At 39.7% G+C, this 14,768-nt stretch overlaps 1 protein-coding gene across 5 annotated transcripts in view; it reads left to right on the top strand.

Annotated features, from left to right (window-relative positions):
• The window catches only part of ATP11C (ATPase phospholipid transporting 11C), a 174,255-nt gene extending 165,425 nt beyond the window's left edge, over positions 1-8,830 (top strand). For 2 of the 5 annotated variants that reach the window (XM_035009413.1, XM_035009404.1), the window contains exons 29-30: positions 3,361-3,465; positions 6,076-8,830. In XM_035009413.1, coding sequence (XP_034865304.1) covers positions 3,361-3,462 — 102 coding nt within the window. In that variant the 3' untranslated portion in view covers positions 3,463-3,465; positions 6,076-8,830. Of the gene's footprint in view, positions 1-2,597; positions 2,689-3,360; positions 3,466-6,075 lie in introns of all 5 variants that reach the window. The other 3 variants (XM_035009419.1, XM_035009423.1, XM_035009418.1) reach the window with 2 other exon arrangements.
• Positions 8,831-14,768: the final 5,938 nt, after the last annotated feature.

Here is a 14,768-nt window from a genome sequence, read left to right as displayed (position 1 = left end):
TTGCCTGAGGGGCCACTATAAGGTAGCTACTATGCTAGGTTTCAGTAACTCAGGGAGGAGTCAGATGTGGCCCCAGCTCACAGGGAGCTCTCAAGTTACAAAGGGGATTTATGCGGAGCTCTTCTGTAAGCAGGTATAAAGCAGGATAGGAGAGTCGATGATATGGCCTCCAGTATAAAGGCTGGGATGGCAGCCTCCACCCCAGCTGAGTTCTGTCATGATGTCAGCATTGTAAAGAATTCTGCTTTCTTCAAAAATAGTTTCCCTCGGTCATTTAACTCAGAGGATAGCTTAAGCTACCTATTCCTCAGCTATCTTTTCAGCAAGTGTGGTTAATTTTTGAGTTAAATCCAGTCATTAAGGATCATAAGGCTTTTCTTTAGCTTATAAATTGACAAAGCTACATCACCGTGCTCCTGACAGGCTATGGTGAAACCGCCACTGAGCACCGAACAGTGGAACAGCAAGATAACACTTGAAAGGAAATTTAAAGTTTAGGATATCTGGTATTTCAAAAAGTTGTAGTCTCCTCCTAGCACAATTGTTGGGGGCTCTCTCATAATCAGTGAAGTAACACCTAAACTTTCTGGCCAAGTAGTAAATACCACTTCCCATTTCCAATGGAGGACTTCTCCTCCAAACTTTATGGAAGTTTTCCCATGTAAACTACCACTATCAGAAGGGAGGCTTGACTTTGCCTACTAGACCCTGGAATACTATAATCTAATGGGAATAGACCTAGCCACATGGCCATGCCTAGCATGGGATGTCTGCACAAACAAGAAGAAATACTCCATTCTGGAGGGAGCTCTTTCAGAGTAGAGGACAGGAAAAGGAAGAATGTCAGCTGTCTGAGCAAAATTCCCAGAGAAAGCACTTTGAAAATTTTGGATAATATAACTTACCTTTTAATAACAATGGTGCCAAGGATGATTGCTATTGCAATTCTGACAGTGTCCCATACAACCATGGGTTCTAAGGATAATGGCCCTGTTAACTGGATTAGACAAAAAGTTGGATCCTAACTTGTGGCTGTTGAGATGGACCTTTATGCATTGGCCTCTTTGACATACTGCTCATTGAGCCTGAGCTGGTGTCAAAGCTCTCTAGATGACTGCAAAGGAATGTGGAAATTTCATCCTCTTTTAGCTCATTATCTCGCTTCTTTCTCTCCCCTTCTCCCCCCCCACCACTTGCTGGCTATATGAGTTTTTGATTGCTTCAGATACTCTTTCCATGCTCTCCACTGCCTTCTGTACTTTCATATTCCCTTTCTTTTTCCTTTATAAAGTAACCTAATCTATTAACCTCTAAAATTTCTGCTTCATAGAAGTACTTTTATCTCTGACGGTTGGATGTAAGGTTTTGAGTGCACCAAAATGTGCTTATAGTTGCAGTCTTAAATAATTAGGCTTGTATATTAAACATGGGGGTGGGGGACTTGGTATCGTGTTAATCTTGTTGCGAGATCTTCGCCCACAAAATAGAAGGCAGAACAATTTAAATTTTTTTTCTCAGAAACTATATATTGGTAATTTGCATGTTGCCAACATGTCACCAACTTTATTTAAGGTAAAATATGAACAGGAAAAAAATACAGTTATGTTAAAACATATATGAATAAGTCAAAGTATTTGCCTTTAAAAGTTTTATTGTTAATTAGACTCTGCTAGATACATACGATACTTTAGCTGGTTTCTTTTTTTAACACCTATTTTTGTTAGTCACTAAGTGGATAATATGGGTAATCTTAATTAGCAGAATTGTTAAACTCGTCCCTGTAGTTGACCGCTCATCTTCTGTTTTGCTTGGGCAATGCCAAAACCAAGTCTGTGACTTAGCTTATAACTTCAGGCATGGAATAAGAAAGAAAAACAATAACCTGTTGGGTTTTCTGATTAAACTCTAAGTTATCAATTTTTACTTTTTCTAGGCATTTTAAAGGAGAAATTCATAGCTCTTTAGCCTACCCTTTTAAAGAGGTCTCTGTAAGAAAAGGGGGAAACCAAAGAAATTATGTTAGAATAAAGGAAGTTAAACATGGGTCCAGCGGTAAATGGAACTGAAGTGTGGTTTCACCAGATGTCTTCCCGTTATGTTAGTTTTGTTAGGCTTTTAACCTGTAAGGGCCCAAGAGCAGTCAGTCCCTTCATATTGTATCTGCTCAGTTGGATAGGACATAGAGTTCCTTCAAAATTAGATTGCCGATGGACCCTGAACATAGCCCTCTGACCAATGGATTCTGAACAATGTAGGTTAGTGAATTAATGATTAGAAATAAGCCTTAATGAGAAGCATATTTTAAAATTATTTTATTCTAAATAGTCAATCTTCCCATTTACAAAATAATTTTAAACTGTTAAACAGAGAAATAGTAGTTTGCACATATAATAGAGACTATTCCTAACTCTAACTTGACTGTTACTTCAGAGAGTAATGCCTTCAAAACTAATGTCATTTCGACTTCAAATTCTCAAGGTTTCTTTTTAAATGTCTTACATTTCAGAGAATATTTACTTTTTTTTTTTTTTTTTTTGGTTTCCGCATTTCTCTTTCTTCTACTGCAATTTTCCACCCTTTGTGCAATTGTGATCAAGGTAACGAAACGCCTCCCTTCCTCAGGAACATCTACTATCTTCATGCTTTCTCAAACTTCCAGCAATCACAGTTTCTCTTGGAGTGAATAAGGTGATTTCCTTTCTTAATGTACCAACTTGCTTGCATTCTCATTTGCTTGACACCATTTTCTGACTCTTTATGAAAAATTACTTCTCATTACTCATTTTTATATCTTCTATTGATACGTAAAAGAATATTTTGTCATTTTCCTTTAATCATTTGTTCACCTTCTCAAATTGTCACACTGGAGAGGAAGTGCTTTTCAAATGTTTGGACTGTGAATCTCTAGTCCCATTGATTCCTGGTCTGCGGTAGAAGCCACGGCTAGTCTGTTCACCAAGACAGGAATGTTTTGCACAAATTCTCTTTGTTCGATACACTCACGCACCAGCACAACTCTCAGAGGTGTTCACCAAAAGGATGGTAAGGTTTACTAATCAAACCATATTGACTCATCTACCACATAACCAACCTACTGGTGTCATTTCAAAAACCCCAGTTTGCCATATGCTACTAATATCTGCATACTTCTACCATGAAAACAATTCAGTTCGAGTTGGAGACTTTCTTAGGTCTTTCAGTGTATTCATTTAAATGTTATGCATTTGCTGTAGTGTAATCATTTGTACTTTTGGCCAAAAGAGTAGTCTATAGGAAATGATTTTTTTCTTCTACGTTTTTATCACCAGGTAGGTTAACCAGTCTTCAAATGCTTTAAGTATCTTTACCTCACTATTACAGAGAAATCTGAGCTGTAAAAGGGCATCTGACTCATTATCCGCCAGACCTTCAGTCAGACCTCTTCTTTTACGAACATTCTCAGATGAATCTAATATATTGTAACAGGTACCTAGTGTTAAACAAGCGGGCTGGCTTTTAAAGAAACAGATTAACAGCATTATAAAGAAAAAAATGAAAATACCACTCTCTAAATTTTCTCTGCTGTTGGTGTGGTGAACTTTATACAGTTCTTTACAAAAAAATATAAAGATGCATTACTTGGAATATGGGAAAATCTATATTTGAAATTTGTTAAGCCCCCAACAAAATGTTAGGCATTTTGCAGAACTTGAAGGGCAATAAAAATATAATAAAAATACATTGAATTTGTAAGGGGCAAGTTGTCCTGGCAGTATTCATTAATACTGATTAGGAAATTCCATTTGGATTTTAAAAGATCATTTAGAAAATTGAAAATAAATATTCCAAAATTGCATCTGTATAATATCAAGTCGATTAAGCATTGCATGTTCTCTTGGGAAGTATGTGGAAATAATCCAGTGTGTTTGTACCTCCATGTGCCGTGTCTGTGTGTTTGCAGGTATACACCTAATGTACTCGTAAATGTCTGATCCCCAAAATTAATGAACCAATCTAATCACTTTTTTTAATGTCAAGTTTTATTCAAGCTAAATGTTTCAACTTTCAGAGATAAAGGTAAAATCTTTCCTAGCTATTCAGGGGGATGCTAGCCTAATTATGTAGAATGCTTCAGAACTATTTTTTCCAAAAATGAGTGAATTCATTTTATAACCTATTGTTTCATTTACCCCCAAAAAATAGTCGGGAAGAATTGATAAGCCATGGGGAGGAGTCCTTGAACTCAGAATGACTCCTCTGTGTGTATTTTGTTTCCCACTGCTGGGGCCTCTGTCATCCCAGACCTTGAGAGGCCCTTGTTCCACCCGTAGGAATTCAGAGTAATTCGTGAATGAAGTTTACAAGCTTACCAGCTTGGAAAAAACTCAGTACAGCTTAGGGCAGGGCCGTCTTTCATGCACACATAAATATTAGTGATCATCAGGAATGAAATTGCAGTTCAGTTCTCTTTAGAGCTAACAAGTGTGAGTCTTCTTCATAGGCCCATGTTTTTGTCAGCTGTCAACCCCACCCCCACCCCCGAGCAAAGAATAAAAATTAAGCTAATGGCATGAATACTTTGGTTCTTCTATCTCCTACGCCTTATCACAGTCTGCATCCACGGTATTCTTTGGGAAGCAGACTCATTTTGCCCCAGTCAGCATCTTTTTCCCCATATTGAGTGACTCACCTGCTTATATCTTCCCTCAGTAATGATCTGCTTCCTGGTAGCCTTCAAAGTCTTTGACCCTTCCGTCCCGGATGGCCTTGTCCTAAGCTGTATGGTGCATTTTAGCTATACTGTTGCCAGCTAATTCTGTATCCCCCTGGATTGCTTTCTTTAGCTTGGTCTGTGGTTTGGGAGACTAGGCTGGGCAGCAGACACTGCTTCTGCTTTTGGCCTCTCCAGGGCCTAAAATCCTACAGTGACAAAGGATGAGGAACATAGAATTGAGGAAGTTTCATTTTTTAAACAATTGTTTGAACGTGGTTCTTTCTTCCACGAACATCTTTTCATGTAGCCTTATTTTTCCTCCGAGGAAAATATTTGGCAAGGAGTTCAGCCACCGAGTTTGTCCCTTTATGAGAGAACTGTGTGACTCCTTTTGTAAGTTCTCAATGTGAACAGCAACCTTATTTTGGTTAGGCTTAGTCACCATGACCCTGCTACCTGAAGGACTCTTAGGAAAATAGGGAACATGAAAGAAGTGGGACGTATTCTAGAGGACTTCTAGTCCAGTCATGGCAAGGAAGGTGCACCAAAATGGGAAGAAAATAGCAAACCCCTTAAGGCCCTCCACTACTCCTGTTTTAAAAGGTTGGATTTTAGAGTGTAGAATGAAAGGCTCCCTCCCGACACCAAAGAGTTCCACTTCTCAACATACCTGATTTATACTCTGTGATCAGGTGGCCTACCACGCCCTATCCCTGTAATAGCATTTGATAATGTTCAGAGGACAGAGAAGAATCTACAGATTTCGGGACATTTTGGTGGTCGCTTTTCTAAAAAGATGATAAGACAAACAGAAGCATCCGTTGACTCATAGATATGTGATCTACCAAAAAGAAAATGAACTTCAGCGTTATATGGTGAAGAAACATGTTGCTTTCAGTAAAGGAAAAATACTTTTACAACAGCCTTTCAAAACTGAGTATGTCTTTAGACTTCCTCTGTCAAAATTTACACATCCTCAAAAAAAACCAGTAATCAATTCATTCATTCAACGTGTCCTGAGTACCTGCTATGTGCCAGACACTAGGCTAGGTGCTGGAGATAGGAGAATAAAATGTCCCTGTTTTCAAGGAGCTCATGGACTAGAGTCCTTATGGGAACAGTGACAGCAGAGCCCTGGAGCATTCCAAAAGCAAAAAGCAAGTCTGAATCTATTCAGCTAACAAATGAAGAAAGGATTAAAAACTGGTTATTGTGTCACTTTTTTTTCCCCTGCATGTGAATAAAACTTGGCACTTTTAAAATCATTCCTTTACTCTCATTACAAAATTTACTACTTGATTTATTTTTGAAAATGCTAAACAGATGGCTTCACATTATTGTTAAAATAAACCTTTTAACTCTGTATATTTTAAATTTTTCAGAATCCGAATCTTGAACTGCCTATGTTATTGTCCTACAAGCATATTGACAATGGTTACAGCTAAAAAAGAAAGCAGGAAGAAACAACTACAAAAAGTTATCATCTCAGGATACTCAATATGCAACAAATTAAACCACTCTCTTATGTCTAGGGTTCAGAATCAATGTCCATTAAAATACCAAATGACTCTCTCAAGCATTTGCAGTTATTGTTAAGTAGCCGCTATGGCCAAAGCTCTAAGTTATGAATCATGTGAAAGTTGAAAGCACCAATAATTAGAATTTCTGGCTTTAGATAGAATAATATAACTACCCAATGGGTGCTCCTTTAACCCATGAACTCTGTGAATGGATCTAAATATAATAGTATAAAGTAGAAGTCATACAATGGGAATGAATAGACTTTGCTAATCTTACTTTTTTTGCCTGGCAGAAGAAATAGGCTGTTTGGATCACATTTCTTGTTCCTGCTGAATGATCATCTTAAATTATTTTTTTTTTCAAATATATGAAAGGAATACTTGAACATACAAGAAGACTAAATGGTTAATCCTTTCTGTTCACCCACATGCTAATTTTGTCTTCATAGAATATCCTTGCCCAAAAAATACCTTGAACCCTTATGTGGAAAGAATGTTCATCCTGGATATTTTTGTGAGAATCAAAAAAATGGCTCATTTTATTTTTGTTCTTCTGAATTAAATCCCACTTGATGGGTGTGTGGCTACTGGATTTGAAAATAAAAACATTTCCAATCGCTTAGTAAGTAGCCCGTCAAGAGAGTGAAGATAAAACAGATTTTTTCCAATATTAGTTTTACTGGGATCTGAGGTGAGATAGGCAAAACCATAGTTACATAAAAAATAAAGCCATCTGAACATCAATCTTCTATAATTTTTTGTGGAGAGGGAAAAAATAGCTTATAACTGTTAATGGTTATTTTTTGAAAGAGGCTGTCTTTGTGCATACATGCAGCACTTTTTTTTTTTTTTAACTTGCCAATTTGGGAAAGAGGGATCGATCCCAAGACGGTGGTGATTCAACCTGCAGAGCTGTGACTCTGAACATGAATGTTTTCTCTCTTAGCAAACATGGTTGGGTGATGGTCTAACTTTAAACCATGAGATTCACCTTGGTAAAGTCCTCAACTTACTGGACTAGAAGGAGGCTTTAGCCTCCTAATTAGTTCACTTAAAACATAAACATAAATGTGGAATGTTTTTATTAAATGTTAAACACACTTTTTTTGGATATAAATGGCTACATTTGACTACTAGATTGAAATGGGCTCTTAAAAAGTGTTTTCAGGGGCGCATGGCTGGCTCAGTCAGTGAAGCATGTGTCTCTTGGATCTTGGGGTCATGAGTTCGAGCCCCACAGTGGGCATAGAGATTACTTTTTAAAAAAAAAAAAAAAAGTGTTTTCATACCGGTTTCCATTTTTGGTTGTCTTTCTGGCATGCCTGTACTATTATTAGTGTTTATATCATACCTTGATTTAGAAAAGTATTGAATTCAATCTGTACCAGTGTATTTATATGGTCCACATGGCACATTTGATTCTTCCATATATATTTTGTGTTAATGTTCAGGTGTAATTTTTCTTAAATTCTAGGAAGGACATAATTTCAAATATCAGAAACCTATCCATCATTATGCCCCTTTTTCATTATTTCATTTGTTCTCATCTATCAGTATTATTTTTGAGTATTTTGTTAGATGTCATTCACAGCTTACCCAAGTGTGCTGTGTTCTGGTCGCCTGTATTTGAGGTAATCTACTGAAAACAAAGTCTGTGTATTCTTTGCCTATTCCAAAGAGCTAAAAAAAAAAATCAGACCCAGGAAAGCTTTTGATGTTTTTTGTTGTTCTTGTTCGTGGTATAGTCGTTCCTGTGTTGTTATTGTTGTTTCACATAAGTACTACAGGGACTGTGAATACAAATGAGAGATCCACAATATAGAGAGAGGCTCGTTGAGCACAAACCATTGGAGATTGCCATAATCAGAACATCCAGGGCAGTGGAAATATAACTGGTGGCATGTAAAATTCCTCGCAGCCGGGAAGAAAGGTGACTAAGGGGGATTTAAAGTCCTGTCTCAGCTACACGTTACACTGTAGCTCAAATTCACGACGGTGAAAATCATGGCCTAGATCCTTGAGAGGGACCTGACTTTCCTTTTTGAAAGATATTTTATTAATGAGCTAAAAAATGGCTAGCATGGGTTAGCAGATGTAATCACTCAAAGTAAGCCTTTCCACAGTATTCCTAGCACTACAACCTAACCACCTTATTTTGTGACAGAGAATGGGGGAAAATGTAATAATGGGATCACATATCCATCATTTGAACAACTTTGAACTATCAAGATGTCCTTGTAATTTTCACAACTGTTGTCCATTGTTTGAAGGTGTAACCTACTAAACGTAAAACATAGATTCCGTATCTACAACATCTACACCAGCAACAGTATAAATGTAGGCCTAAATTTGCAAAATTCATAATAATTTAGTGATGGAATTTTTTAATAACATGCAGTATATAAATGTGCAGATTTTATGCAAGTGTTAACAAAATCATTTTTCAGCTTGCAAAATGGGACTGCAAAATTACATTTTTCACTTAAGCAATTTTTTACATCTATGTCGTTGCTTTCTATAATGACTGTGAATGCCATCTTTTATGAATGCAACTTGCCTTTTTCATTACAGAAATTTTTGTTTGATGTATCAATAAACTTTGGTATGATATGATTGATATTTTAGCCTCTTTTTTTTGGAAAGGTCTCAGTTTGACATAAAAATACGGAAGCAATATGGTGATGGGGAATAGTTTTTTAATTTTCTCTTTGCCTGTTTCTGTATGCGTTCGACTGGCATTTTAGGGCAATACCTAATTTGGGGAGGTTACAGTTTTTGTGGGAGTTTTGATAGAGAAAAGTGCAGCCAAATCAGTAAATACATATTGAAAATCTAGTGTATGCTTGGCAGTGTGCTTTCTGCTGCCCACACATTGGAGGTAGTGTGATATATGGTCTGTGTCTCCATCTCATTGAAATCATTTGATTCTTAAGTATCCAAACATGCAGCGATTCTACAGTCGCTTGAAATTTAGTCCAAAGGTGCGCGCGCACGCATAAAAAACTAAAGTTTCTCCACCATGGCTGGTTGCATTTCATTAAGTCTCCATGTTTGTGTAGCCTTCTGATCATGTTAAGTCTTTGACCTACATTTAGTGAATTTCCTTTTTTTAATTAAGTTTTTTTAATTCCAACATAGTTAATATACAGTGTTATATTAGTTTCAGGTGTCTCCTTTTTATTTTTTGGTAAGTGGGAAATGTGCTGTATTTGGAGGTGAGACGTGAGTTAAAGGGTTCAGCGTTGTCACTTCGAGCTATTTTCCTCTCGGTCCTCTTCTTGCCTGTAAAATGGTGTCTTGGAGGTCGGGGTGGTCAAACGAGGTAAAGGGATCAAAACTGCTTTGTAAAATATTTGTTATTCAGATGAAATCATTGCTATTTTTATATTAAGGGATGTTTTATTGCTTTGATCTTTTTAACGAGTAGTTGTCATTTACCAAATTTTTAGAGACGTAAGTATGGTAGATTCTTTCTACTTTCTTAGAATTAGTCTGTGCAAGCTTCCTTCCCTTCCCCCATCCAGCTTTGCCGGGAGCTGCCTCACTGCTGAGTCTATCCAGGATTGGCCAGTCAAGTAAGTATTGTGAGGGTCTGAGTGGTTTGGCCCCTTCAACAAGAAGCACATGCAAAGGTTAGGGGCTGAGGTTATCACTATGGTTATTCAGTGGATGTGTCCATGGCTGATGTGCTGGACGCATACTAATGAAGCTTGAAGGCCTGAGTTCTGGAAATAGAAAAACAGGGGCTAATTATTTCACAACTTTGTGAAATTAATTTGACACATCTTCCCAGCAACTTTTGGGCAAGGAAACACGGGCTCGGTTCCTAGTATGTGGACCTATTATGCTGAAGAAATACTGCTTGGGACTCAAGCAAGTCCTCATCTTCTGAGCCTCAAGAGCAGGTGCTAGGAGCCGGCCTCTGGCTGAAAGGGACAGTGCACTTGTTGGTGGACCAGAGGGTCTTTGGCCCTGGCTCTTTGCTTGTTGGATGTTCATGGTTAAAATGCTCGCTACTGCTTTGGTCTCTTCGTCAATTTGCCAGGATGTACCTCCTTCCAGTAAAGCCACTAAAATCACAACTACCTCCGGTTAACACTTAAACAGCACTTACTGTGTGCCAGGTGGTGTTCTAATGACATACAACAGATATTCGTGCCTCTCATAATTCAAACAGTCCTATGAAGTAGGTACTCATGTTCCTCCATTTGACAGATAAAGAAACTGAGTCACAAACCAAGGTCACACCGTCTGGTAGAGCCAGGTTTTTTTCGTTTTGTTTTCAACACAAATGTATAATAATTCTGGAAATCCTAAAATCAGGGGGTGTTTTCCCTAGAGGAGAGCTCCTCCCTTGCCTTTTCCAGCTTTCAGAAGGTTTTGTGATGGGGCGCCTGGGTGGCTCAGTCAGTTGAGCGTCTGCCTTCGGCGTGGGTCATGATCTTGGGGTCCTGGGAAGGAGCCCCACATTGGCAGGGAGCCTACTTCTCCCTCTCTACCCCTCCTACCTGCCCCTCACCCCCCGCCCCGGCTTGTGTTCTCTTTCTCAAATAAAATCTTGAAGAAAAAAAAAATGTGATTACTTGTCTCACGATCCCTTCCTGGTCCATCTTCAAATCTCTCTGCTCCCACTGTCACATCTCTTGAATCGGACCCTTCTGCATTCCCTCTGTGATTACGTCAGATCCATGTGGATAATCCAGGATAATCTCCATCTCGAGATCTTTAAGTCACATCTGCAATGTCCCTTTTTCCGTGGTAAGGTGACACACCGACAGGTTCCAGGAATTAGGAAGGACATGGACATCTTTGGAGGGCTGTTACTCAGCATACCACACCATCTCAGCTGGGGACCGAAAGGTCTTTCAGGTCATGGAACTTTAATTACTGACATTAGGAAAGTTCCAGGCAAGCCTGGAAGGTTGGTTGCCCTTAGCAAGGGGCCCTTGTTCCAGGAAGATACTTCTATGGACTCGTGGGGCAAGTGGAGAGAAAAGATGGATACACATAAGAGAGCTGTAAAGAAAACAGTGTTTTTCCAATAATAGTACTTAGGAGAAAAGCAACCTTTAACCTTTAAGCAGTCCCACCCTGCACTACCTGGTAGAGCCAGATTTTTTTTTTAATTTATTTACTTTAGAGCGTGCGTGAGTGCACACACGAGTGGCAGGAGGAGCCAGGGAAAGAATCTCAAGCAGACTACGTGTGAAAGCAGAGCCCAGTGTGGGGTTCAATCCCACAACCCTGAGAATATGACCTGAGCTGAAATCAAGAGTCGGTTGCTTAACCAACTGAGCCACCCAGGAGCCCCAGATTTTTTTTTTCTTTTTCAGGAATCTACACCCAACATGGGTCTCGAACTCACTACATGCTGCACCAACTGAGCCAGCCAGGCATCCCTCTCAAAGCCAGATTTTGAACCTAGGTATTCTGACTAGAGTCCATACACTTAACCAGGACACTATTTCCATCATTATACCACCCGTGATGGCATGAATAAACAAGCCATCACAATATTAATGCTAATTATTAATATTAACCATAAGAAAGCATGATAGACCAAAACTGAGGGATAATTCTACACAATGACCAGTAATCTTCAAAATTACAAAGATCATGGGGGCTCCTGGCTGGCTCAGGTGGTAGAGCATGCAACTTGATCTTGGTGTTATATGAGTTCAAGCCCCACATTGGGTATAGAGCTGACTTAAAAAAACAATAGTAAACAAGCAGATTTTAAAAACAATTTAATGGAGCACCTGGGTGGCTCAGCCAAGTGTCTGACTTCGGCTCAGGTCATGATTTCAGGGTCCTGGGATTGAGCTCCACACCGGGCTCTGCTTAATTGGGGGGGGGGGGGTCTGCTTAGGATTCTCCCTCTCTCCAATAAATCTTTAAAAATAAAATTTAAAAGAAAAAAATTACAAAGATTGGGGCACCTAGCTGGCTCACTTGGTAGAACGTGCGACTTTCGATTTCAGGGTCATGAGTTCAAGCCCCATGTGTTTTTTGGGTTTTTTGTTTGTTTTTTAAGATTTATTTATTTTACAAAGACACAGTGAGAGAGGGAACACAAGCAGGGGGAGTGGGAGAGGGAGAAGCAGGCTTCCCGCTGATCAGGGAGCCCTATGTGGGGCTCAATCCCAGGGCCCTGGGACCATGACCTGAGCCGAAGGCAGACGCTTAACAACTGAGCCACCCAGGCGCCCCTCAAGCCCCATGTGGGTCATGGAGCCTACTTTAAAAAAATGTATAAAGATGATGAAAGACCAAGACTAAGGAATACCCAGATAAAGGAAATGAAGATGACATAAATAAGTGCTCCATGTTGTCCTCAGTTCAATCCTGGACCAGAAATTGGACATGAGTAGGGTAATTGGTGAATTTACCTAAGGTATATAGGCTATATACTATCATAGGTTATATCAATGTTAAATGATTTTTTGAAATTGTGACTTAGATTTTGTGGAATCTGAATAGAGAGTATATGGGGAATTTTTTGTACTATTTTGCAACTTAGCCTGAAATTATTTCTAAGTTATAATTTGAAAAATAGAACACAATAAAGCAGGGGCACCTGGCTGGCTCAGTTAATAAAATACGCAGCTCTTGATAATGGGATTGTGAGTTTAAACCCCACCCCACGTTGGGTGTAGAGCTTTAAAAAAAAAAAAAAAACACAAAGCATAAAAATATTAATGGGAGAGGACATTAAATTGAGCTGACTGTAGAATACTAAAATAAATTCTGTTAGCTATTATCTGCATAACACTTCATGGAATGCTTTTACATACCTCATTTAATCTCCACAACAGCTCTATGTGGAGATCATTAAACTCCACATTCTTACAGATAAACTGAGGCTCAGGGGTGCCTGGGTGGCTCAGTTGGTTAAGCATCTGCCTTAGGCTCAGGTCATGATCCCAGGGTCCTGGGAACGAGCGCCTCGTTGGGCTCCCTGCTCAAGGAGGAGTCTGCTTCTCCCTCTGCCCCAACCCCCAACTCGTGTGCTCGCTCTGCTCTCTCGTGCTCTCTCTCTCAAATAAATAATCTTTAAAAAAAAAAACAAAAAAAAAACACTGAGGCTCAGTCGAGCTAATTATCTTGCCCTGACCCCTCAAGACAGAACCCAGGTCTGAACCAATGCATTTCTTGCCACACCACACTGTGCAGTTTGTGCAGAACCCCAAAAGCATGTCCTGCAGAGTCTAGAATGATCAAAAAGCAAATCTTTCTGTAATCATTTTCCTGTGGGCCAGATGCCATTGTACCCCAAATGAAGCCATGAACAGGGCTCATGCCAGTGCTCTTAGTCTTGAAGTGGGTAGTCTCAAACTACCCCAGGTCCTGGCGCGTCTGGCTGGCTCAGTAGGTGGAACAGTGTGGCTCTTGATCACAGAGTTGTGAGTTTGAGCCCCACGTTTAAGATTACTTAAGAATCCTTAAAAAAAAAAAAAAAGAAAGAAAGAAAATGCCCCAGGCCTGGGTTTTCCCTTTCATCAAAGTTGATGGTGTTGAACTGGGTTTCCTTCCAGTGCTACTAAATCAGGTGTTTCCCAAGGTATGTTTTATCCTCCTACCCCTGTTGCCTGCCATCTGAGTGAGAATACAAGCATGCTCCTACAATTTTAATAATGAGGCATCAAGTTAGCCACCTACACCTGGTATCTAAAGTATGTACATCACTGGGGCGCCAAGTGGCTCAGTCAGTTAAGCGACCAGCTCGTGATTGTAGCTCAGGTCCTGATCTCAGGGTCATGAGATCGAGCCCCGAGTCAGGCTCCCCACTCACTGGGGAGCCTGCTCGAGATTCTCCCTCTCCCCACTTGCGCACTCTCTCTCAATAAATCTTTTAAATAAAAAAGGTAAAGTATGTACATCACTTAAACAAGAACATGGGAATATGGCCAGCATTATTGATCTGAAATGATTCCACCCGCACCTATCAAAAGCCTGGCTGAGATTATTATTATTTGGCATTTTCCAAACTGGGTTGTATGAAACATTAGAGTCCTGGGAAATGTTATTAGGTATTCCTTGAAAAAGTGGGTTCCCTGAAATCACCGCTGGGGGCACACTCAGTTGAGCATCTGACTCTCAGTTTCAGCTCAGGTCATGATCTTAGGCTCTTTACCCTGGTTGCTGTGACTCACACTCCTCCCCACTCACTCGATGGAGTTGATCTTCATGATCTGAAGACTGTTTTCAAGCCAAAAGCAACAGCCAAGGTCCAAACTGGAAAACAGACCATTACATGTATTTAAAATAAATGGGGGCGCCTGGGTGGCTCAGTCATTTAAGCACCTGCCTTCGGCTCCAGTCACGATCCCAGGGTCCTGGGATCGAGCCCTGCGTCAGGCTCCTTGCTGAGCAGGAAGCCTGCTTCTCTCTCTTCCTCTGCCTGCCACTCCCCCTGCTTGTACTCATTCTCTCTCTGTCAAATAAATAAATAAAATATTTTAAAAAATAAAAGGAACGTAATACAGGGAATTGATTACATACACGTTGGCTGAGCTAAAAAGCCAACTGGAGCTCTATGGAAAGCAACCCAGAGA

Source organism: Mirounga leonina, unplaced genomic scaffold, assembly GCF_011800145.1.
Source record: "Mirounga leonina isolate KUSES-001 unplaced genomic scaffold, KU_Mleo_1.0 Mir_101664, whole genome shotgun sequence".
Classification (NCBI taxonomy): domain Eukaryota; kingdom Metazoa; phylum Chordata; class Mammalia; order Carnivora; family Phocidae; genus Mirounga; species Mirounga leonina.
Note: the sequence above shows the minus strand (reverse complement) of the source record. Positions and strands in the feature narration are given on the sequence as shown.